This window comes from Melanostigma gelatinosum (assembly GCF_949748355.1).
Source record: "Melanostigma gelatinosum genome assembly, chromosome: 9".
NCBI classification, from domain to species: Eukaryota; Metazoa; Chordata; class Actinopteri; order Perciformes; family Zoarcidae; genus Melanostigma; species Melanostigma gelatinosum.
Window position 1 is genome coordinate 17,551,246 of NC_136642.1, and position 24,972 is coordinate 17,576,217.

Here is a 24,972-nt window from a genome sequence, read left to right on the forward strand (position 1 = left end):
AGCTTTCTGGGACTTTGTTCCAGATATGTGGAGCAGAAAAACTGAACGCTGCTTCTCCATGTTTAGTTCTGACTCTGGGAACAGATAGTAGACCGGTCCCAGACGACCTGAGGGGTCGGGATGGTTCGTAAGGTAGCAGCAGATCAGAGATGTATTTTGGCCCTAAACCATTCAGTGCTTTGTAAACCAACAGTAGGATTTTAAAGTCAATTCTTTGTTGGACAGGAAGCCAGTGCAAAGACATCAGAACTGGGGTGATATGATCCACCCTCCTGGTCTTAGTGAGGACTCGAGCTGCAGCGTTCTGAATCAGCTGCAGCTTTCTGACGGACTTTTTACAGAGACCTGTAAACACACCATTACAGTAGTCCAGTCTGCTGAAGATAAATGCGTGGACAAGTTTTTCCGAATCCTGTTGAGACATAAATCCTCTAATCCTTGATATATTCTTCAGGTGATAGTAGGCTGATTTTGTAATTGTCTTGATATGGCTGTTCAGGTTGAGGTCTGAATCCATAACTACACCTAGATTTCTTGCTTGGTTTGTGGGTTTTAACATCAGTGACTGAAGCTGAGCGGTGATTTTCAATTGTTCGTCCTTGGTACCAAAAACAATTACTTCTGTTTTATCTTTGTTTAATTGAAGAAAATTCTGGCACATCCAGATGTTGATTTCTTCAATGCAGTTACCCAGCCCTTGTATGGGATTATAGTCCCCTGGTGACATAGTTATGTCGATTTGTGTGTCGTCTGCATAATTATGATAACACACTTTGTTGCTTTCCATAATCTGAGCTAGTGGAAGCATGTAGATGTTGAACAGAAGAGGCCCCAGTATTGAACCTTGGGGAACACCACATGTCATTTTAGTCAGCTCTGATGTGTAATCAGCCACAGACACAAAGTATTCTCGGTCCTTCAAGTAGGATTCAAACCAGTTAAGTGCTGTGCCAGAGAGTCCCACCCAGATGTTTAGTCTTTCTAGGAGTATGGCATGGTCGACCGTGTCGAATGCAGCACTGAGATCCAGTAACACTAAGGCTGAACTTCTGCCATTGTCTATGTTTAAGTGGATGTCGTTGAAAACCTTAACAAGAGCAGTTTCAGTGCTGTGGTGCTGTCGAAAGCCTGACTGGAAAACATCAAAGCAGTTATTTACGGCCAAGAAGTTGGTCAGCTGTTGGAAAACCGCTTTTTCAATTATTTTACTTAAAAATGGGAGGTTTGATATTGGCCTATAATTTTTCATCGTTGCAGAGTCTAAACTAACCTTCTTTAGGAGCGGTTCAATAACTGCAGTTTTTAGGGCTTGTGGGAAGACACCTGAGAGAAGGGATGTGTTTACAATATGTAAGAGATCAGTGGTCATGCAGTTTGAAATATTTTTGAAAAAGTGTGTTGGTAGAATATCCAAGCAGCAGGAGGATGACTTCAGATGTTGTATAATGTCTTCTAGGCTTCTACGGTCGATTGAATGAAATTGTGTCATGATATTTGAATGGATGTTATTCAGAGATCGGGACAACACATATCCTGTGGTTGGTGTGGAGGCACTGACTGCTTGTCTAATTTTCTGAATTTTGTCAGTAAAAAAGGAGGCAAATTGATTGCATGCCCAGGTGGATTGGAGCTCAGCAGCTACCGACACTGGAGGGTTTGTTAGCCTGTCGACGGTAGCAAATAAGGCGCGTGTATTGTTCTTGTTTTTGGTTATGATGTCAGAGAAGAATGACTTCCTTGCATTTCTAAGTTCCAAATTATAATTGCGAAGTCTCTCTTTATAGATGTCACAGTGAACCTGGAGATTAGTTTTTCGCCACCTGCGCTCAGCTTTCCGACACTCTCGTTTCTCTATTTTGACCAGCGTAGCATTTCTCCAAGGAGATCTTTGCTTACCCGAGACAACCTTCACTTTAGTGGGTGCAATGGCATCAATAATATTTTTAACTTTAAAATTGAAGCCATCTACAAGCTCATTGACTGAGAGGCAAGAGAGGGCTGGTGTGGAGGAGAACTTCTGAATAAATAGTTCACTGGTGTTTTCAGAGATGTAACGCTTTGTCACAACCTTGGTTTGGACATTTGTGTGCAAGGAGATTGCACTCTCAAAGAAAACACAGAAATGATCAGAGAGTGCAACATCAGTCACAGCAACCTTGGAAATGTTTACACCTTTGGTGATGATTAGGTCCAGAGTGTGCCCCTTGTTGTGGGTGGGTCCTGTCACATGCTGAGTCAGATCATAGTTATCAAGGACACCACATAGTTCTATAGACTCTCTGTCCTGGGGATTATCAACATGGATATTAAAATCACCAACAATAACAACACAGTCAAAATCAATACAGATTACAGACAGCAGTTCAGTAAACTCATCAAAGAAGGTTGCACAGTATTTAGGCGGTCTGTAAATGTTTAGGAATAAAGCTTGAGTGGAATTCAGAGCCACATATTCAAAAGAACCAAAATGACCAAAGGACATCTGCTTGCATTGAAGAGAATCATTAAATAAAACAGCAACTCCACCTCCTTTCTTATGCGCTCTTGTTTCGCTCATGAAACTGAAGTTGGGAGGTGTTGATTCAATAAGAACAGCTGCACTGTTATCTTGATTTAACCAAGTTTCAGTTAAAAACAAAATGTCCAGTTTGTGCCCAACAATAAAATCATTGATTAAAAATGTTTTTCCTGACAGAGACCTGACATTTAATAAAGCTAAGTTTAATGTGGTTAAAGCTTTCTTTGCCCAATTTATTTGGACAGGCTGACGAGGAATGTATGCTAAGTTTGATAAGTTAGCATGTTTACTATTGTTTCTTCGCAGCCTCACCTTTCTTTTTCTATAAACTTGCAGGACAGGAATTGAAGCGGCTAGCTGCATACAGGGCCCCGACTTTTCCTGGAGAGAGTCATTGGTGTCATTAGCCTTGTAGCCTGGACCCAGAAGATATCAATTATTCAACAACCCTCCCTGTTTGTGTTTGTACATGAAGCCAACACCTTTCTGATCAGTATAAACTTGCTTAGTTTTGTCACTATGCGTATTTAATTTGTCTAACTTGAAAACGACAGAAATACATTACAGATACACTGATACTACTACTACTACTACTACTAATAATAATAATCAAAAAACGAATTCACAAATATTCAGATCAACACACACATCACCATTCACAGTAGTCTTTCAACTTTATTCATCCTGAAGGACATTTTAAGATGCTTGATACATTTAGATACATGTATAAATATACTAGTTGTACATACATATTTAAAAAATATATACATACTAATAATTACATGTAATAATAAGCACAAATGACAGTGTAGTGCATTCATGAAAGTCAAAGAGATCAATGTTCCATATTACAAGAAATGAACATGTCGGAACAGAAGGGTACATCAATGTTATTGTATTGCTATGATAAAAAACAAAGACTGGCCGGATTGTAATGGTGTTTGACTGGCTGCCATGCAGGTGCACTGAAACATGTCAGTAACTCAGCAGATTTGTGATGTTAAATCGATATCCTTAACTTATTTGAAAAGAAACCAACCCTGCTTAAAGTCATGTTTCACACCAGAAAACCTTTTCCTTCAGTGATATTGAAACATCCAGCAAGAGTCTTTTGTTGTGAAACAGGAATGATGGGTTTAAAAAAGTGTTGAGGAGCAAACAGGAATGAGATTCTGTTACAACACTTTGATTAAGTTGAGGTGGTGCATGAAGAGTGTTTGGAAGTTGGAAATGACTCATGCAAAAACAAATGAATGGTTCGATAGGCCTTATAAACAAAAGTGTCACGAAACACCACCTTTTTTTTGTTTTTTAGTTTGATTTATTTCAATTTTCCATCTGCAAAGTTGCACACCCAAATGTATACCCTGTGGTGAACACTAGATGGAGGCATCTCACCTCAGAATGGACACTGGTTGGGTGGTAAGGGGCGGAGCCTGAGAGGGTACATAGGAACACACCTGTACCTGGATGCGAGTGATTTTGTTTGGAAGTAAATCTCAGAGACTCCATACTCCTGTCTGTTCGTCTCATTTACACACTTCCACAGTGGTGACTTCTGACCGGGGTTCTCAGTTCACCTGTGCAGTGGCAGAGAGACTGGGTGTGAAACTCCACCGCACCACGGCATATAACCCGAAGGCCAACGGAATGTGTGAACGTTTCCATCGCTCCATGAAGGCTGCTCTCCGGGCCACTCTCACAGACAGCAATTGGATCGACCGTCTGCCATGGGTGATGTTGGGCCTGCGTTCCGCCCCCAAAGAAGACCTGCAGGCCTCTTCGGCAGAGCTGGTTTTCGGTCAACCTCTGAGGGTCCCTGGGGAGTTCCTCCCGAGTTCCTCTACTCCTTGGTCCATTGCAGCTCACCAGTCCACCTTCCGGGATGCAGCGGATGCTTTGGCCCCGGTTCCTACACATCACTGCCTTCCGCAGTCCTACATCCCAAAGGACCTGATGGCTGCCAGCTATGTGTTTATCCGTCATGAGGCTCACCGTTCTCCACTGCAGGCTCCCTACGACGGGCCTTTCCGTGTCCTTGAGGCGGGCCCGAAGAGTTTTGTCGTGGACAGGGGGGGGGAAAAGGAGCTGATTTCGGTCGACCGTCTTAAGCCTGCCCATGTGGTTCCAGACGAGCCTGTGGAACTGGCTCAAGCCCCACGTCGCGGCCGGCCACCTAAGTCTGCACCTGTCCCAGGCCCCCCGTCCGTCGGGACCCCTACTGGACCCCGTCGACGACGGGGACGCCCTCCTGCCCCAACCCCTGCCCCTGCCGAGTTGCCTGTGACTGTGAAATATAGCCGTTATGGCCGCAGGGTCAGACCTCCTGAGAGAGACTATTGATACTGGGTGTAATGTTGTTTGGGGGGTTTGTACGGGGATAATGTAATGTTTTGCACATGCTGTCAATTCTGAAGGTTCTGGGGGGGCCTGTGTGGTGAACACTAGATGGAGGCATCTCACCTCAGAATGGACACTGGTTGGGTGGTAAGGGGCGGAGCCTGAGAGGGTACATAGGAACACACCTGTACCTGGATGCGAGTGATTTTGTTTGGAAGTAAATCTCAGAGACTCCATACTCCTGTCTGTTCGTCTCATTTACACACTTCCACAACCCAAAAGTAATAATTGGCAATATATGTCATCGAAATACTCAGCATATCACCGTATCGTGAATATATCTTACAACCTGTTGTAGGAGCAAGGAATTTGGCCGTCTCTTAGTCACTGATGGTAATCGTGTTTTTGTGTTATTTTGTGTTGGCGTGTGGGTGTGTCACCAGGCATTCTTAGCGAGTTATTATTATAGCCTGCAAAGACCTGTATATCCAAAAGTTACATCTCATGTGGTGAAACTATTGTTTTTACAACCTGTCACTAAATGTTTATGTGCTGCTAAGAAAATCATAAACTGTATATAGATATATATATATATATATGTATATTGTTGAATACAGCTTGTTAGATAGACAGACAGACAGACAGACAGACAGACAGACAGATAGACAGACAGATAACAAAACAGTTAAAGTCTATCAATGTTGGATTCTGCATGTAGAAACATCTGTACTCCTGCACAACTTGTAGCAAAACTGTTTTTGAATTGTCTGTTCCCCTCAAAAAGATTGGTTAGTCTTCTGTAAGTTCTGAATCCTGCAGTATACATTCTCATTTACAAACAGGGGTGGTAGTATTTACAGTATACAGTACTACATTGTGCTGGGAAAGATGGCGAACTGAAACTTGAGCATGAACGGCCCATGTTGATCTTTGCCATGCAAGAGGACTTCTAGATCAGCAATGGTGTGGCCATACTGACAAGCTGCATACTATACCTGTCATAAACACCAGAAAGACATGTTAAACATGTAGCAACAAATCCTGCATACCCAAATACGTCTGTATTCATTTGCATGTCATGGAGGAGCATTTACAATCTGCCTTCCTCCTCAGCCTTGCATCTCATCCTAAAGGCATTGGCCTTTAATACAGGAATGAGCTGTCCAAATAGACCAATGTCTTATGGTTTCCTGGAATGGGAACATGTATAGAGGTCTGATTGGTTGTTTTTTGCGGAATTTAGATGGAATGAATACCTATAGGTATAGTGACATGTAATAAACAGTTCTGATTCTGATTCTGAAAGAACTTTGTCAGTATTTCAGAGCGAGAACCAATGTGGCAACTATTCTCTTCAATCTGTGTAGATGGATGTTACAATTCACTTACGTCAGTGGAAAAACACCTGTGTCATAGCTCATTCGTCTTTGCTTGTTTATTGTTTGATCTTTCACCTTTCTTTACCTTTTAAAGCGAGGTGAAAGCCCAGCAGTTGTAGGAGTGACGCCACCAGGGGGCGACACAACTACAACTGCTGGACAGCATCTGCAGTAAGAGCATGCCTGACAATATGATCTGTTGAGAGAGAACTTTAAGTAACAGAACTGTACAGTATATGAAAAAAACACATCATTGAAGTTTGTATGTCCAAAGTACACACAACAAGACAAGAGCAGCCCAGTGCCACAAAGGCTGAGACTGAGTTTTCAAAGAAAAGCTGAGGAATATATAACAAGCACATGTGCAGTGTTATCTAGGATCTGTGCAAAAAAGTGATTGCACTGTGCACAAGCTTATACTGTCTTCAATCTGGACACCGAGTTCATGTCCTCGGTATTGTTTTTGGGGAATGATGGTCTTAGGAGTTCATATTCTACAAATGTGAACAAACACACATGGTGGGTCAGTGGAATCAATTTCAGTTGTTTTCTGGAGGAAAAAATACGTTAATCATCAGTTTCTCCTCAGTAACTAAATTGCTGGCAGGATGGAGTGTTTTTTGAAAGAGCCTTCATACAACCACTCACTCTAACTATAAAACAAAGAATCTCTGTATGTCCGTATGTCTTTCACACGTCTTGAGAACCGCTGATCTGACCTACTTCATACTTAGGAGCACCTCTGGTGTGTTAGAACCCAGAAAAGTACTCAGAAAAATGTCTTTAGTAAACCTATGAAGTATTAATAATACAACTGTGAATACCACGCAGTACAATCCTGCGTTCAAACTTTTTCTTCAAGTGAAGAGTGAAAGAGAGCACAATGAGCACAATATCATTGAGTCAATTTAATAAAAAATTATATTAATTTCATTTCTATTCATGATGGAGCTTTCAATGTTAATATAATGCTGGATAGTTCAATGAAGAACAATGAATATATTTAATTGTCATATTTTGTGAGTCAAATCTGAATCAGCAATGTGATCAGTAACATTTCTCTGTAGTACTACAATGTAATTCTGAAGTAGAAGGACTCAGTACATATTAGCCTATACAGTTGAGTTGATTATTTTTAAATGCTTTAGGGGCCCTTTGTAAGTTATCATCAAGCTTTTGTGGACTATGTAATGAAACAGTGACGTTTAGCTCATTGAGGACATAGGGTAGTCAAAATAACAGTGGACTCTGAGCTAAATAATACAATGACTGAATATTTTCAGCATGTTTGCTGTTGTATGCTTGAGGTTGCATGTACTGTAGTGTCACACACATGAATGAGCAGTCAGCTGTCTTCAATAATGCTACCAGTGACTTTTTCTTCATCTTGTTTTTCTATTCATTTTTGGATAATAGCACTTAGGTCACAATAGCATAAAAGTATCTTACATAAAATACAAGAGTATGTTGCGTGCCACATCATTTAATATAGTTTGGACAAAACATTTCTCTCACCACTAAACCCACAGAAATAATAATCACAGTCATTTATACAATATCTTGTACAGTTAGCATTTCTCAACATACATTTGGTATTCAGTACAAGACATCTCTGCTTTGTTTCCTTCAATGCTGCAGATGTGCAAAATGCTGTTAGTTAAAGCTCCTTCATCTGATATATAAAAGTATCCTCTATGACGTACACGTTGAGTAGATCATGTGTGTTTAACTGAATCACACAGTCACACACTTTAACAATCACTAGTTATTCTGTTGTTTTTGTTTAGTTAATAAACCATTGTGGTATAATATTACCCGGTGCACATATGTTAATGTAGCACGATTGACTAAATCATTTCTTCACAAAAATATATGTTGATTTCTCCCGTAATTAATATTAATCAGTGTCGGATTATTGATTGCTGTTCATCAGGCGTAGGTGGTTTAGTTTTGATCCTAGATGACGTCCCAGTGAGCACCCAATGAAGTAATCCCTGCACTGTTGAAGCGGCCACTGAGCAGTATGAGCACCGCTTTCGGGTCCACTGGGTAGAAGTTGAAGGAGTTCTGTAACAAAGCATCAAAAGTTAAAAGTTAACACATGACCATGAGTATTAGTATCGATAAATCCAACAAACATAAAGGATAGAAGGTAATTACATATCCTGGCTGGCCGGCGACCAGAAAGCGCCCTCTGGAGGTCACAACATACATCTGATAGACATAGTTGCTGTGGTATTTTCCAGAGACCTGAAACATGACAGTGAGAGCTCATTAACACAGTTGGTACATGTGGTTAGACCTTGATGAGTAAAATAATTGTATGTGTTACATAATAATGAATGGATATAGTGTAATATAAATATCATAAAATATATCCAATAAATAATAAATGCAACTCCATAATTCTATTTTACAGAAAAATATATATATATTTTTTAAGTTTCTTTTCCGAGGTTGTCTTATCTCTCTTCAGACTAAACTAATATTTTAGTATCGGTGACTCTCTGACCTGAACAATGGTCTCTCCATCAAAGAGGATCAGCTCTTGTGCAGAGCCTACTACGCGACCAACTACTTCACCCCAAATGGCACCGTTGCGCACCTGGATACTGCAAGGTGAGACACAAGAGAGAGGGAACACACTGATTATATACATAAGAGGACATGATCAGGTAGAAACAAATGATGCACAGTCATAATGTAGCTGGATCCTCGTACGACAACGAGTAGATAATAGAGCAAATGTTTAAAGAGCAGGTTATTGGGTAAAAGGAGGCTGAACCATACTGTATGGTTCACTTTTCAAAAGAGCAAGACCGTCTCCAGCATTTGAAAAAAAATAATTCAATCGACCCTCCCTTTGACTAAGAAGAGAAAACTGCAACACCCTTCCAACTAACAATAATAATACAACACCATTAAATTCGTACAACTTATATAATCGTAGAAATGTAGGGTGCATAACTGATTCTAAATGGTGTTTCATTAACTTGTTATTAAATAATTTTCACAATATGCCCCAAATTGCACACAGACAATATATGGAACATAGAATAGTTTGTTAATCAAATGCTACAGCTGCTGTGCTTTTGATCTAGAGCTATAACTGAGCAGTTCTTACCACTGTCAGTGGCAGGCTCTGGTCAAGCTGCAATAAGATATAAATCTAACGCAGAAAAATGAATAAATGACACATGCCTGCTCTGATCACCCTCCCTTCAGCTCAAACACAAAATACATAACACTCCCTCTTTTTTGACCCCTTCACCCCCTTAATAATGTATTTACAGTCCTTAACACATGTGGACAAGAGGGAAGACAGACTGACCCAGTGATGTAAGCGTTACTAATCTCCCAGACTCTGATCGCTGTGATCCTTCCGTTTGCTCCTTCTGTGGAGAAAGAAGTGCCAGAACCTCCTCCAACAGAAGGAGAGTAGGAGTAGGGCATCATGGGAGCTGGAGAAGTAAAACAACGATATTAAGTGATGGACAAGAGGAAGCTACTGCTCTTTGACTCAACTTGACTTAACTGTTAATATACAAAGATCTTATTAGAAGCTACAGAGATGTTTATGTAAAAAGTATGGAATTGGCATGAAAAGACTGAAGATGGGTTGAAACCTTACCAGCCAGGCAGCTGGTGCAGAGCACAGCGACGATCAGGAAGGAAAACATTCTGGTGTGTGAAGACGTCCGGAGACAACACTAGAATCAGAAGCCAAGTCATCATCATCATCATCATCATCATCATCATCATCATTATCATCATGTAATATCAATAATTCTTTGGACATGATAAATTAATAAGATCAGTAGAATTTAAATGATCAGGGCCAGTAGCCACAGTAACATGCTAATAAACATCACAGTTAAAACGTGCAGATACAGATGTTGAAACTCACCTGCAGTCTAGATCTCCTGAAAACAGCTTGAGTCCTGAGCAAAGGATGAGATGACAGTGAGAGACTGGCACTCACTTATATACAGGTGTCCGTCCCTCAAAATGCACATTCCCTAACATTCCTACGAAACAGCCTCTGACAGCTGAACAATAGCAGACACAAGTTAAACCAGAAAGAGAAAATTATCTTGAAGTTTCAGGTCAGGAATTTAGTTTCACCGCACTTACGGGAAAGGCCGTCACTGTGATTGACCGATCTAAACCAGTACGGCACCATTTTTTAACTGGTTCCACTGGAACAAAGATTATTTTCGGACACACATATCGCAACCCTCCCTGTTTGTGTTTGTACATGAAGCCAACACCTTTCTGATCAGTATAAACTTGCTTAGTTTTGTCACTATGCGTATTTAATTGGTCTAACTTGAAAACGACAGAAATACATTACAGATACACTGATACTACTAATACTACTACTACTAATAATAATAATCAAAAAACGAATTCACAAATATTCAGATCAACACACACATCACCATTCACAGTAGTCTTTCAACTTTATTCATCCTGAAGGACATTTTAAGATGCTTGATACATTTAGATACATGTATAAATATACTAGTTGTACATACATATTTAAAAAATATATACATACTAATAATTACATGTAATAATAAGCACAAATGACAGTGTAGTGCATTCATGAAAGTCAAAGAGATCAATGTTCCATATTACAAGAAATGAACATGTCGGAACAGAAGGGTACATCAATGTTATTGTATTGCTATGATAAAAAACAAAGACTGGCCGGATTGTAATGGTGTTTGACTGGCTGCCATGCAGGTGCACTGAAACATGTCAGTAACTCAGCAGATTTGTGATGTTAAATCGATATCCTTAACTTATTTGAAAAGAAACCAACCCTGCTTAAAGTCATGTTTCACACCAGAAAACCTTTTCCTTCAGTGATATTGAAACATCCAGCAAGAGTCTTTTGTTGTGAAACAGGAATGATGGGTTTAAAAAAGTGTTGAGGAGCAAACAGGAATGAGATTCTGTTACAACACTTTGATTAAGTTGAGGTGGTGCATGAAGAGTGTTTGGAAGTTGGAAATGACTCATGCAAAAACAAATGAATGGTTCGATAGGCCTTATAAACAAAAGTGTCACGAAACACCACCTTTTGTTTTGTTTTTTAGTTTGATTTATTTCAATTTTCCATCTGCAAAGTTGCACACCCAAATGTATACCCTGTGGTGAACACTAGATGGAGGCATCTCACCTCAGAATGGACACTGGTTGGGTGGTAAGGGGCGGAGCCTGAGAGGGTACATAGGAACACACCTGTACCTGGATGCGAGTGATTTTGTTTGGAAGTAAATCTCAGAGACTCCATACTCCTGTCTGTTCGTCTCATTTACACACTTCCACAGTGGTGACTTCTGACCGGGGTTCTCAGTTCACCTGTGCAGTGGCAGAGAGACTGGGTGTGAAACTCCACCGCACCACGGCATATAACCCGAAGGCCAACGGAATGTGTGAACGTTTCCATCGCTCCATGAAGGCTGCTCTCCGGGCCACTCTCACAGACAGCAATTGGATCGACCGTCTGCCATGGGTGATGTTGGGCCTGCGTTCCGCCCCCAAAGAAGACCTGCAGGCCTCTTCGGCAGAGCTGGTTTTCGGTCAACCTCTGAGGGTCCCTGGGGAGTTCCTCCCGAGTTCCTCTACTCCTTGGTCCATTGCAGCTCACCAGTCCACCTTCCGGGATGCAGCGGATGCTTTGGCCCCGGTTCCTACACATCACTGCCTTCCGCAGTCCTACATCCCAAAGGACCTGATGGCTGCCAGCTATGTGTTTATCCGTCATGAGGCTCACCGTTCTCCACTGCAGGCTCCCTACGACGGGCCTTTCCGTGTCCTTGAGGCGGGCCCGAAGAGTTTTGTCGTGGACAGGGGGGGGGAAAAGGAGCTGATTTCGGTCGACCGTCTTAAGCCTGCCCATGTGGTTCCAGACGAGCCTGTGGAACTGGCTCAAGCCCCACGTCGCGGCCGGCCACCTAAGTCTGCACCTGTCCCAGGCCCCCCGTCCGTCGGGACCCCTACTGGACCCCGTCGACGACGGGGACGCCCTCCTGCCCCAACCCCTGCCCCTGCCGAGTTGCCTGTGACTGTGAAATATAGCCGTTATGGCCGCAGGGTCAGACCTCCTGAGAGAGACTATTGATACTGGGTGTAATGTTGTTTGGGGGGTTTGTACGGGGATAATGTAATGTTTTGCACATGCTGTCAATTCTGAAGGTTCTGGGGGGGCCTGTGTGGTGAACACTAGATGGAGGCATCTCACCTCAGAATGGACACTGGTTGGGTGGTAAGGGGCGGAGCCTGAGAGGGTACATAGGAACACACCTGTACCTGGATGCGAGTGATTTTGTTTGGAAGTAAATCTCAGAGACTCCATACTCCTGTCTGTTCGTCTCATTTACACACTTCCACAACCCAAAAGTAATAATTGGCAATATATGTCATCGAAATACTCAGCATATCACCGTATCGTGAATATATCTTACAACCTGTTGTAGGAGCAAGGAATTTGGCCGTCTCTTAGTCACTGATGGTAATCGTGTTTTTGTGTTATTTTGTGTTGGCGTGTGGGTGTGTCACCAGGCATTCTTAGCGAGTTATTATTATAGCCTGCAAAGACCTGTATATCCAAAAGTTACATCTCATGTGGTGAAACTATTGTTTTTACAACCTGTCACTAAATGTTTATGTGCTGCTAAGAAAATCATAAACTGTATATAGATATATATATATATATATGTATATTGTTGAATACAGCTTGTTAGATAGACAGACAGACAGACAGACAGACAGACAGACAGACAGACAGACAGACAGACAGACAGACAGATAGACAGACAGATAACAAAACAGTTAAAGTCTATCAATGTTGGATTCTGCATGTAGAAACATCTGTACTCCTGCACAACTTGTAGCAAAACTGTTTTTGAATTGTCTGTTCCCCTCAAAAAGATTGGTTAGTCTTCTGTAAGTTCTGAATCCTGCAGTATACATTCTCATTTACAAACAGGGGTGGTAGTATTTACAGTATACAGTACTACATTGTGCTGGGAAAGATGGCGAACTGAAACTTGAGCATGAACGGCCCATGTTGATCTTTGCCATGCAAGAGGACTTCTAGATCAGCAATGGTGTGGCCATACTGACAAGCTGCATACTATACCTGTCATAAACACCAGAAAGACATGTTAAACATGTAGCAACAAATCCTGCATACCCAAATACGTCTGTATTCATTTGCATGTCATGGAGGAGCATTTACAATCTGCCTTCCTCCTCAGCCTTGCATCTCATCCTAAAGGCATTGGCCTTTAATACAGGAATGAGCTGTCCAAATAGACCAATGTCTTATGGTTTCCTGGAATGGGAACATGTATAGAGGTCTGATTGGTTGTTTTTTGCGGAATTTAGATGGAATGAATACCTATAGGTATAGTGACATGTAATAAACAGTTCTGATTCTGATTCTGAGAGTACTTTGTCAGTATTTCAGAGCGAGAACCAATGTGGCAACTATTCTCTTCAATCTGTGTAGATGGGTGTTACAATTCACTTACGTCAGTGGAAAAACACCTGTGTCATAGCTCATTCGTCTTTGCTTGTACAACAACTACAAAAAAGTGATTGCACTGTGCACAAGCAGATGTCTTCAATCTGGACACCGAGTTCATGTCCTCTGTATTGTTTTTAGGGAATGATGATCTTCGGAGTTCATATTCTACAAATATGAACAAGTACACATGGTGGGACAGTCAGTGGAATCAATTTCAGTTGTTTTCTGGGGGGAAAAATACGTTAATCATCAGTTTCTGCTCAAGAACTAAATTGCTGGCAGCATGGAGTGTTCTTTGAAGAAGCCTTCATACAATCACTCACTCTAACTAACAAGGATTCTATTTCATCCTTACTGACCGCCAGAGGCAGTGCTTAACACTGGATGTATTCCGTCTCGCGCATGCGCAGGTCGAATATTTATATCAACAAAGTCACTCGTGACCTCAGGTGACTCCCGTCGTCTATAAGTTCCGGTGTCATCCTGAGTTCAGTCCTTTTTTTCTTCTCGCTACGCAGGTTGACTACCATGGTAGTCGAAGAAATATATATTTTGTCTACGAGCAAGATATGTTAAAGTTTGTCGCGGTAGCCTTGTGACCACAGGTCGGGGTTGCGGATCTTCGCCCTCCAAAGGCTGCGACAAGCGGTCCCTCTTGGGAGGGAACGGCGTCGGCGCCGTACGGACCATCGCAGCAATCGGTGAGATCGACTAACATTGTTGAAACCATTGTTCGTTGCTGTTCCTCGGGTTGCAGAGCGTTCCGCTCTAGCTAATCGAGGGGCGGGCTAACGTGAGCGTTGAGTACGCTGTCGGGCGCCCTTCACGGTAAACATTGACGGCCATATCAGTTAGCGGATATCACAGTTAGCGGAGTGTCCTCGCTCAGGCTAGCTGGTAGCACACCAGGAGTTCCAGCTACTATTATCTGCAACAACTATCCTAGTGAAGAGAGTGTCCTCGCTCCCCTCTCACTAGCGGGACTGTGTTATTTACCTATTTCCACAGTGGCAGAGTGCTCTCGCTCATGCTAACTGGTGGGACACCAATAGCGCAGCAACTATCTGAGTGAAGAGTGTTCTCGCTCTCCTCTCACTGACTGGCCCCGGCCGCTCTCGAACATTCAGTTCCGCTCAGACTGGGCTAGAGAGTCGGCCATGTTTGACTTTCCCGGCTGTAGGACCTGTATGGCTCCCCTGCAGCCTGATGATGGCCATGACCTCTGCCCCGCTTGCCTTGGCCTCGAGCATCTGAGGGAGGGCCTCTCTGAGAACCCATGCATGAACTGTGGCATCATGCCTCGGGCAGTAAGGACTGCTAGGCTCGCCGAGGCGGAACACCTGGCTGGTGTGGTCGACCTCCCCCTGTCGGGTCAGTCGAATCCAGCCCTACCTACCCGTTCCAAGCGCAGGGCCACGGAAACTGCAGGGGCTCCCTCCAAGAAGGCTAAACCCAGCGGGCTGTCTTCTAGAGTAGATCTGCTGACCTCCGAGCTAGCTCAGATGAAGTCGCTTCTACTGGCCCTCCAACCCAGTGTAGGGGGGGCTGAAGCGCCAGAGCCACCCGCGGCTGAGCGTTGCTCAGAGGAGGACGTGATGTCACTGGCGGCGTCAGCCACGCTCTTTACTGAGTACAGTGACGAGCAGCCCTCCCATGCTTCTGGACCTGCCTCCCGTTCCTCAGCTCAGGGCTCTTCGGAAGGTGCAGTCGATGGCTCCATGCGGTCTGTCATTCGCATGGCACTGGCACGCCTGCATTTAGATACGCGGCAGCCGGAACCCCAGCCTGCGAGTGCCTTCTTCAGGCGTGTTCTCGCCCCTACCACCTTTGCTGTTCCTCCCTCCGAGGAATATCTGAGGGAGCTACATGCATGCTGGAGGGACACCGGGGCTCTGTCCCATCTTACATCAGAGGGCCGAACCCTGGCGGCCATGCAGGACGCGGCAAAGTTTGGCCTCACCCGTATGCCAGCTGTTGAGCCGACTATTGCGTCCCTCATAGTTTCCCCTGAGGAGACCCTGAGGCCCGATGCCAGGTGCCCTCGACCCCAATGTCGGGTCACGGATGACATGTTGTCCAGGGCTTATGACACAGCAGCACGCATGGGTCGTATTGGCAACTCCCTCTCCCACCTCATGCTGGCCCTCTCAGCTTCCCTGCAGCAGGCTACTCCCGACGCCTCCGCAACCAGCCTCAGTGATGCCTCACTGCAGGCGTTTGCGCTCATGTCAAGGGAACTTGGACGGCTGATGTCCACCCTGGTCCAGACTCGCCGCCAGGTTTGGCTGGCGCAGTCACCCCTGTCTGAGGCATGTAGGAGGACCCTCCGTACTGTCCCAGTGGAACCGGGTGAGCTGTTCGGGGCAGCGGCTATACAGGCGCTTCAGCGGACTGTTGAAGCTCGCCAGACCAGGCAGCAGTTTTCTGGCCTTCGCAGGGACATGCCCGCACCCCGCAGACGTAGGGGTCCTACTCTATCCACCCGGGACCATTTTCAGCCCCCGGCTTACCCCAGTAGTCGCGACAGGCCTCAGCGTACCGCTGGCAGGCCGGACCGCTACCCACAGAACCCCACTTACGTTCCTCCTAGACAACCTCCGGTCTTGGGGACTACCAGGCCCCCCCCCCCGAGCCTCAAGAGGCAGGGGGTACAGGAGATGATGTCTCCCGGCCGGCTGTCGGTTATTTCTCCCAGCAGCACATCAGCTACTGGGCAGCTCATGCTTTCGACCCCTGGGTAGTGTCCACCCTAACCCGGGGGTACAAGCTTCAGTTCCGACGCCGGCCACCAACCTCCAGCCGGGTCACAATGACCAGTATCTCCGATCCGGTAAAATCCCTAGCCCTGAACCAGGAGTTAGCCACGCTCCTGGTCAAGGGGGCAATCGAGAGGGTGAACCCCTTGTCACAGCCCGGGGGGTTCTACTCAACTTACTTTCTGGTGAGAAAGAGAGGCGGTGGACTGCGCCCAATCCTGGACCTGAGGGGACTAAACAAGTTCCTGAGGGTCTTGCCATTTCACATGCTGACCACAGCAGACGTCCTTCGGGCGGTTTCCAGGGGGGACTGGTTCACGTCTGTCGACCTGGAGGATGCCTACTTCCATGTTCCCATTGTACCTCATCACAGGCGGTTTCTTCGCTTCGCCTTTCAAGGCGGTCACTTCCAGTTCAGGGTGCTCCCATTCGGGCTCTCCCTCTCCCCACGGGTGTTCACAAGGTGTGTCGCTGCTGCCCTTTCCCCCCTGCAATCACAGGGCATGAGAATACTGCCGTACTTGGACGATTGGCTGATCTGTGCGCCATCCCAGCTTCAGGCGGCGCAGGACACTGCTCGCCTTCTTTCTCACGCGGCCCGGTTGGGCCTCAGGGTAAACATGGGGAAGAGCTCCCTGAGCCCTTCTCAGAGCATCACCTTCATTGGTGTGGCTCTGGATACAGTCACTATGAGTGCCTGTCCGTCACCCCGAAGGGTGGACGACATCCTCCACAGCCTCTCTCCCTTCCAAGGGGGCAGGCGGGTGACCTACATTCTTTTTCTCCGCCTATTGGGCAGACTGACAGCTGCCTCGGCGGTCGTTCCATTAGGGTTACTGTCACTGCGACCCCTGCAGAGATGGCTGAACAGCTTTCACTTGGATGCCAAGTGGCACAGATACAGGGCAATAGTAGTATCGGGGCAGTGCCTACTCGCCCTATCCCCATGGAGGGAGAGGGCATACCTGACGAAGGGTGTCCCCATGGGTTCGGTCCCATTCCGCAGAGAGGTGGTCACAACAGATGCCTGCCTCTCAGGATGGGGTGCAGTGTGGCAGAACAGGACTGCTCAGGGGCAGTGGTCTGCTCAAGACCACATAGAGCATGTCAATGTTCTAGAGCTACGGGCTGTGCACCTAGCGCTCAAGCATTTTCTGCCATACTTGAGGGGCAAGCATGTGCTTGTCCGGTCGGACAACACCTCGGCGGTGTTTCACATCAACCATCAAGGGGGCACCAGATCTGCAGAATTGCTACGGGTAGCCCGTGCCCTTCTCACCTGGGCTGCCCCTCGTCTTACCAGCCTTCGGGCAATGTACCTACCAGGGGAACGGAACCAGGTCGCAGATTTTCTGTCCCGTCACAAGCCTCCACCGGGGGAGTGGCGGCTCCATCCAGAGGTGGTGCAGAGCATTTGGGGTCTCTTCGGAAGAGCAGAGGTGGATCTCTTTGCCTCGGAGAGGTCGACCCACTGTCCCCATTGGTTCTCCCTGATGGAGAGGACCAGTCCTCTGGGTCAGGATGCCCTGGCTCACACGTGGCCACAGGGGCTTCTTTATGCCTTTCCACCGGTCCCTCTGATCTTGCCAACACTTCTCAGAGTCCTTCAAGAGGGCCACAGACTCTTGTTAGTGGCCCCCTTATGGCCAGCCAGGATCTGGTTCTCCCTACTGCACAGACTCTGCTGCAGGACACCCTGGCACCTCCCCGACAGGAGGGATCTCCTGTCGCAGCTAGAGGGTCAGATTTGGCATCCCAATCCCAGCCGCCTCCAACTATGGGTCTGGCCGCTGGAGGGCCCGACCAGCTGCTGACTGGCTGCATAGAGCCAGTCAGAAGAACTATCCTGAATGCCAGGGCACCGTCTACCCGGCGGCAGTACGAAAACAGGTGGGGGCTGTTTTCTGACTGGTGTGTGGTTCGGAACAAGGACCCGGTGCAGTGCCCCGTACCTGTTGTACTTGAGTTTCTGCAGTCCCTGCTAGATAAGGGCCGGTCTCCCGCTACCCTGAGGGTGTACGTGGCCGCTCTTTCATGGCACCATGCTAGGGTCGACAATGGCACAGTAGGGAGCCACAGACTGGTGTCCCTCTTCCTAAAGGGAGCTCGGCGGTTGCGTCCCCCAAACGCCCCGAAGGCCCCGGCATGGGACCTACATTTGGTATTGGACACCCTGTGCTTGCCTCCTTTTGAACCCCTGGCACGGGCAGAGCCGAGATGGCTGGCAGCCAAAACGGTGTTTCTCCTCGCCATCACTTCAGCTAAACGTGTAGGCGAGCTGCATGCCCTGTCGGTGAGTGAATCGTGTCTGAGGTGGAACTCAGATGGATCGGGGGTTACTTTGTGGCCTAATGCAGCGTTTCTCCCAAAGGTGCTGACACGCTCTCATATCAACCAGCCTATCCAGCTTGCGGAGTTTGACCCCCCATCGGGAGAGGAGAGGTCAAGGCTGCTATGCCCAGTGCGGGCCCTCCGAGCTTATGTGGAGGCCACCGCTTGCATACGGCGGTCGGAGCAGCTCTTTGTCTGTTATGGTGGGCCTAAGAAGGGCTGTGCTCTTTCGAAACAGCGCCTGTCCCACTGGATAGTGGAAGCCATTGCCCAGGCATACAAGGCGAGCGACCGTCCGCTACCATCCGGAGTGAGGGGCCACTCTACCAGGAGTGTCTCCACGTCATGGGCAGCCCTGAGAGGTGTGCCAGTGGAGGATATATGTGCTGCGGCCTCATGGGCCTCACCGAGCACATTCACCAGACACTACAGAGTGAACGTTGCCACCCCTCACCCACTGGGGAGGGTTCTTTGGCCAGCTTCCTCTGCCTGAACTATACAAGGTGGGTACTTGTGATTCCTCGTGACTCTTTTGGTATAAGTCATCCAGTGTTAAGCACTGCCTCTGGCGGTCAGTAAGGATGAAATAGAACGAAAGTTACGGACGTAACTACGGTTCTATGAATCCTGGATGACCGCCAGAGTTCTTGGTCACTTGGAATCCCGTGAACTCGCGAGAAGATTCCATAGGACTGAACTCAGGATGACACCGGAACTTATAGACGACGGGAGTCACCTGAGGTCACGAGTGACTTTGTTGATATAAATATTCGACCTGCGCATGCGCGAGACGGAATACATCCAGTGTTAAGCACTGCCTCTGGCGGTCATCCAGGATTCATAGAACCGTAGTTACGTCCGTAACTTTCGATCTCTGACCTACTTACTTAGCAGCATCTTGGGTGTGTTTTCACCTCATGACGAATGACTCACTTTTCTGACACGAATAGAATTTCCGCCAGCAAAATTCCTCGGCTAATTACTGTTAATCATTGCTCTACTTCATCACTGCAGGGGTTATGTTAGAACAAACAACTATCAGCCTACACCTACCTCCATGAAGTGTCTGGCCGTGGGTAACCGTGACTTCGGCGTGGATTTCAGGGGTGGATTTAGAGATTCGAGGCCCCCAGACTAATTTACTTTCCACTATTTCTCTAAATGGGAATGTTGGTATTGGCAGCGGTAGAAAAAGTACTCAAAACTTTTTTTCTTCAGTAAAACTATGAAGTATTAACAATAAAACTGTGAATACCACGCAGTAAAATCCTGCGTTCAAACTTTTTCGTCAAGTGAAGAGTGAAAGAGAGCAATGAGCACAATATCATTGGTTATGTTGCGTGCCACATCATTTAATATAGTTTGGACAAAACATTTCTCTCACCACTAAACCCACAGAAATAATAATCACAGTCAGTTGTACAATATCTTGTACAGTTAGCATTTCTCAACATACATTTGGTATTCAGTACAAGACATCTCTGCTTTGTTTCCTTCAATGCTGCAGATGTGCAAAATGCTGTTAGTTAAAGCTCCTTCATCTGATATATAAAAGTATCCTCTATGACGTACACGTTGAGTAGATCATGTGTGTTTAACTGAATCACACAGTCACACACTTTAACAATCACCAGTTATTCTGTTGTTTTTGTTTAGTTAATAAACCATTGTGGTATAATATTACCCGGTGCACATATGTTAATGCATGTAGCACGATATACTACATCATTTCTTCATGAAAATATAGGTTGATTTCTCCCGTAATTAATATTAATTCGTTTTGGATTATTGATTGCTGTTCATCAGGCGTAGGTGGTTTAGTTTTGATCCTAGATGACGTCCCAGTGAGCACCCAATGAAGTAATCCCTGCACTGTTGAAGCGGCCACTGAGCAGTATGAGCTCCGCTTTCGGGTCCACTGGGTAGAAGTTGAAGGAGTTCTGTAACAAAGCATCAAAAGTTTAAAGTTAACACATGACCATGAGTATTAGTATCGATAAATCCAACAAACATAAAGGATAGAAGGTAATTACAATTATTGGCTGGCCGGCGACCAGAAAGCGCCCTCTGGAGGTCACAACATACATCTGATAGACATAGTTGCTGTGGTATTTTCCAGAGACCTGAAACATGACAGTGAGAGCTCATTAACACAGTTGGTACATGTGGTTAGACCTTGATGAGTAAAATAATTAAATATAGTACATAATCATAAATGGATATTGTGTAATATAAAAATTATAAAATATATCCAATATGTAATAAATGCTTATCCTAGTAATATTCCTTGGACCAGTATCATGAAAAAATGTGTATGAATACAAATAAATTAAAATATCTATGAATGTCAAAAAATATTGCATGACATTGTCTTATCAAAATAATTCAATTTTACAGAATAATATATATATATTTTTTAAGTTTCTTTTCCGAGGTTGTCTTATCTCTCTTCAGACTAAACTAATATTTTAGTATCGGTGACTCTCTGACCTGAACAATGGTCTCTCCATCAAAGAGGATCAGCTCTTGTGCAGAGCCCCATACGCGACCAACTACTGCACCCCAAATGGCACCGTTGCGCACCTGGATACTGCAAGGTGAGACACAAGAGAGAGGGAACACACTGATTATATACATAAGAGGGCATGATCAGGTAGAAACAAATAATGTAGCTGGATATTCATAGGAGTAGACAGTAGAGCAAATGTATAACGAGCAGGTTATTAAGAGGAGGCTGAACCATACTGTTCACTTTTCAAAAGAGCAAGACCGTCTCCAGCATTTGAAAAACAAATCCAATAGACCCTCCCTTTGACTAAGAAGAGAAAACTGCAACACCCTTCCAACTAACAATAATAATACAACACCATTAAATTCATACAACTTATATAATCGTAGAAATGTAGGGTGCATAACTGATTCAAAATGGTGTTTCATTAACTTGTTATTAAATAATTTTCACAATATGCCCCAAATTGCACACAGACAATATATGGAACATAGAATAGTTTGTTAATCAAATGCTACAGCTGCTGTGCTTTTGATCTAGAGCTATAACTGAGCAGTTCTTACCACTGTCAGTGGCAGGCTCTGGTCAAGCTGCAATAAGATATAAATCTAACGCAGAAAAATGAATAAATGACACATGCCTGCTCTGACCACCCTCCCTTCAGCTCAAACACAAAATACATAACACTCCCTCTTTTTTGACCCCTTCACCCCCTTAATAATGTATTTACAGTCCTTAACACATGTGGACAAGAGGGAAGACAGACTGACCCAGTGATGTAAGCGTTACTAGCCTCCCAGACTCTGATCGCTGTGATCCTTCCGTTTCCTCCTGCTGTGGAGAAAGAAGTGCCAGAACCTCCTCCAACAGAAGCAGAGTAGGAGTAGGAACTCGTGGGAGCTGGAGAAGTAAAACAAAGATATTAAGTGATGGACAAGAGGAAGCTACTGCTCTACCGGCGCCGCACGAGTGGCTGCCTTTTACAGTAGCTTTTTCTTATATTATGTTATTTTTGTTACTTCTTTTCGTTTTTTCTCATACTAGCTTCCGTTCTTAATCGGTGCATTATGGCAGCTAGACACGTCGAGCTTGTCGTGGTCTATCTGCTGTTTATTGCAATTTGCACCTCGGTGTCTGGGGATCCAGCGTGCAGCCATGGTCCAGTTGTTTATGCTAGGGACCAGCTGTTACCATTCCGGGACGCGGCGGTGCTACCCGACGAGAGACCCGCTGTTCCCCGCGAGCTGAGGAGGAAGAAACGGGGATGCCGTGCGGGGGCGGAACGTCACGCCAGGAGAAGACGCTACACACCCGTCCTCCCCTCCATCAACATGGGAAACGTGAGGTCTCTGCCCAACAAGATGGAAGAGCTAGCGGCGCTAACTCGCCATCAGAGGGAATCCCGGGAGTCCAGCCTCATGGTGTTTATGGACCAAAAGTGGGTGAATGAGCTGAACTTATTTTTTAACAGATTTGACCAGCCATCCACCCCTCCCCCCACCCAGTCCTCCCTGCTGCTGCAACCCCCATCATCTGCATCCCCTGTGGATTATCACCCCCCCTCATACGAGAGTGTGAGTCAGATCGGGTGTCCTGCAGCACAGGGGCCCCACAGGGAACCGTTCTGGCTCCATTCCTCTTCTCTATTTACACCTCGGACTTCAAATATAACTCTGCCAACTGCCACCTGCAAAAGTTCTCTGACAACTCTGCAATCGTCGGCCTCATCTCCGCCGATGATGACAGAGAATACAGGGAACTAAACCAGGACTTTTTAGGATGGTGCCAGCGGAACCGCCTCCACATGAACTCCAGCAAGACCAAGGAGCTGGTGGTGGACTTCCGCCGGGGTAAACGCCCTCCTCAGACACCGGTGAGCATCCAGGGACTGGACATTGAGGTTGTGAAGTCGTATAAGTACCTGGGTGTTCACTTGAACAATAAACTGGACTGGACTGACCACGCTCACGCCCTTTATAAAAAAGGACAGAGCAGACTCTTTCTGCTGAGGAGACTGAGGTCTTTTGGGGTGCAGGGAGCACTCCTGAAGACCTTCTTCGACTCCGTGGTGGCATCAGCCATCTTCTATGGAGTGGTCTGCTGGAGCAGCAGCATCGCGGCAGCTGACAGGAGGAGACTGGACAAACTGGTGAGGAAGGCCAGCAGCGTGCTGGGGTGTCCACTGGATACTGTGGAGGTGGTGGGAGACAGGAGGATGATGGCGAAGCTCTCATCCCTGATGAGCCACGCCTCCCACCCCATGCAGGACACTCTGGCAGCTCTGCACAGCTCCTTCAGTCACCGGCTGATTCACCCCCGGTGTCTGAGGGAGAGGTACCGCAAGTCCTTTCTCCCCGCTGCTGTCAGGCTGCACAACAAACTGCTCTCGGTAGACCACTAACACTTGAACACGAACACTTTGAACACTCTGAACACTTTAACATTTTAATTCATTCACCTGGTGCAATATCTTATCTAATCCGTGCAATATCCAATACGTTTAAGTATTTACCTGATCCGTCTGTATATTCTGTATATATATTCTGTATATACTGGTATATTTAATACTCTTCTTTACTGTCTTATTTTATTACTGTTTTACTGTTTACTGTTTAGTTTATTATATTGCTTGATTTGTATCTTTTATTTTATTTACTTGTGAGCAATGCTGCTGTAATCCTGTAATTTCCCCACTGAGGGACTAATAAAGGATTATCTTATCTTATCTTTGACTCAACTTGACTTAACTGTTAATATACAAAGATCTTATTAGAAGCTACAGAGATGTTTATGTAAAAAGTATGAAATTGGCATAAAAAGACTGAAGATGGGTTGAAACCTTACCAGCCAGGCAGCTGGTGCAGAGCACAGCGACGATCAGGAAGGAAAACATTCTGGTGTGTGAAGACGTCCGGAGACGACACTGGAATCAGAAGCCAAGTCATCATCATCATCATCATTACCATCATGTAATATCAATAATTCTTTAGACATGAAAATGCTGATGAACGTCAGTTAAAACGTGCAGATACAGATGTTGAAACTCACCTGCAGTCTAGATCTCCTGAAAACAGCTTGAGTCCTGAGCAAAGGATGAGATGACAGTGAGAGACTGGCACTCACTTATATACAGGTGTCCGTCCCTCACAAAGCACGCACACACATCCACTAACATTCATACTAAACAGCCCCTGACAGCTGAACAATAGCAGACACAAGTTAAACCAGGAAGAGAAAATCATTTTGAAGTTTCAGGTCAGGAATTTAGTTTGTATCGCACTTATGGGAAAGGCAGTCACGGTGATTAACCGATCTAAACCTGTACGGCACCATAATTTAACTGGTTCTACTGGAACAAAGATTATTTTTAGGACACGCTTATCGCAACCCTCCCTTTAGTGTTTGTACATGAAGCCAACACCTTTCTGATCAGTATAAACTTGCTTAGTTTTGTCACTATGCGTATTTCATTTGTCTAACTTGAAAACGACAGAAATACATTACAGATACACTGATATCTGTAATATCAGTGTAGTACGACTACTACTAATAATAATAATCAGAAAATGAATTCACAAATATTCAGATCAACACAC

The 24,972-nt window shown here is 45.3% G+C and overlaps 2 protein-coding genes across 2 annotated transcripts; both read right to left on the minus strand.

Moving 5' to 3' along the window:
- Positions 1 to 8,193: 8,193 nt before the first annotated feature.
- Positions 8,194 to 9,917, minus strand: LOC306782096 (zymogen granule membrane protein 16-like; the record flags this gene model as incomplete). Its single annotated transcript, XM_079275288.1, has 5 exons — positions 8,194 to 8,304; positions 8,398 to 8,487; positions 8,750 to 8,849; positions 9,569 to 9,698; positions 9,869 to 9,917. The coding sequence occupies 5 exons, from the start codon at positions 9,915 to 9,917 to the stop codon at positions 8,194 to 8,196; spliced, it is 480 nt and encodes a 159-aa protein (XP_079131414.1).
- Positions 9,918 to 20,209: 10,292 nt separating this feature from the next.
- LOC306782029 (zymogen granule membrane protein 16-like) lies at positions 20,210 to 24,481 on the minus strand. The gene is made up of 6 exons (XM_079275174.1): positions 24,425 to 24,481; positions 24,221 to 24,299; positions 22,147 to 22,276; positions 21,358 to 21,457; positions 20,901 to 20,990; positions 20,210 to 20,807 (listed from the first exon to the last, which is right to left on the minus strand). Exons 2-6 carry the CDS (start codon positions 24,267 to 24,269, stop codon positions 20,697 to 20,699), a joined length of 480 nt encoding a protein of 159 aa, XP_079131300.1. The 5' UTR covers positions 24,270 to 24,299; positions 24,425 to 24,481; the 3' UTR covers positions 20,210 to 20,696.
- Positions 24,482 to 24,972: the final 491 nt, after the last annotated feature.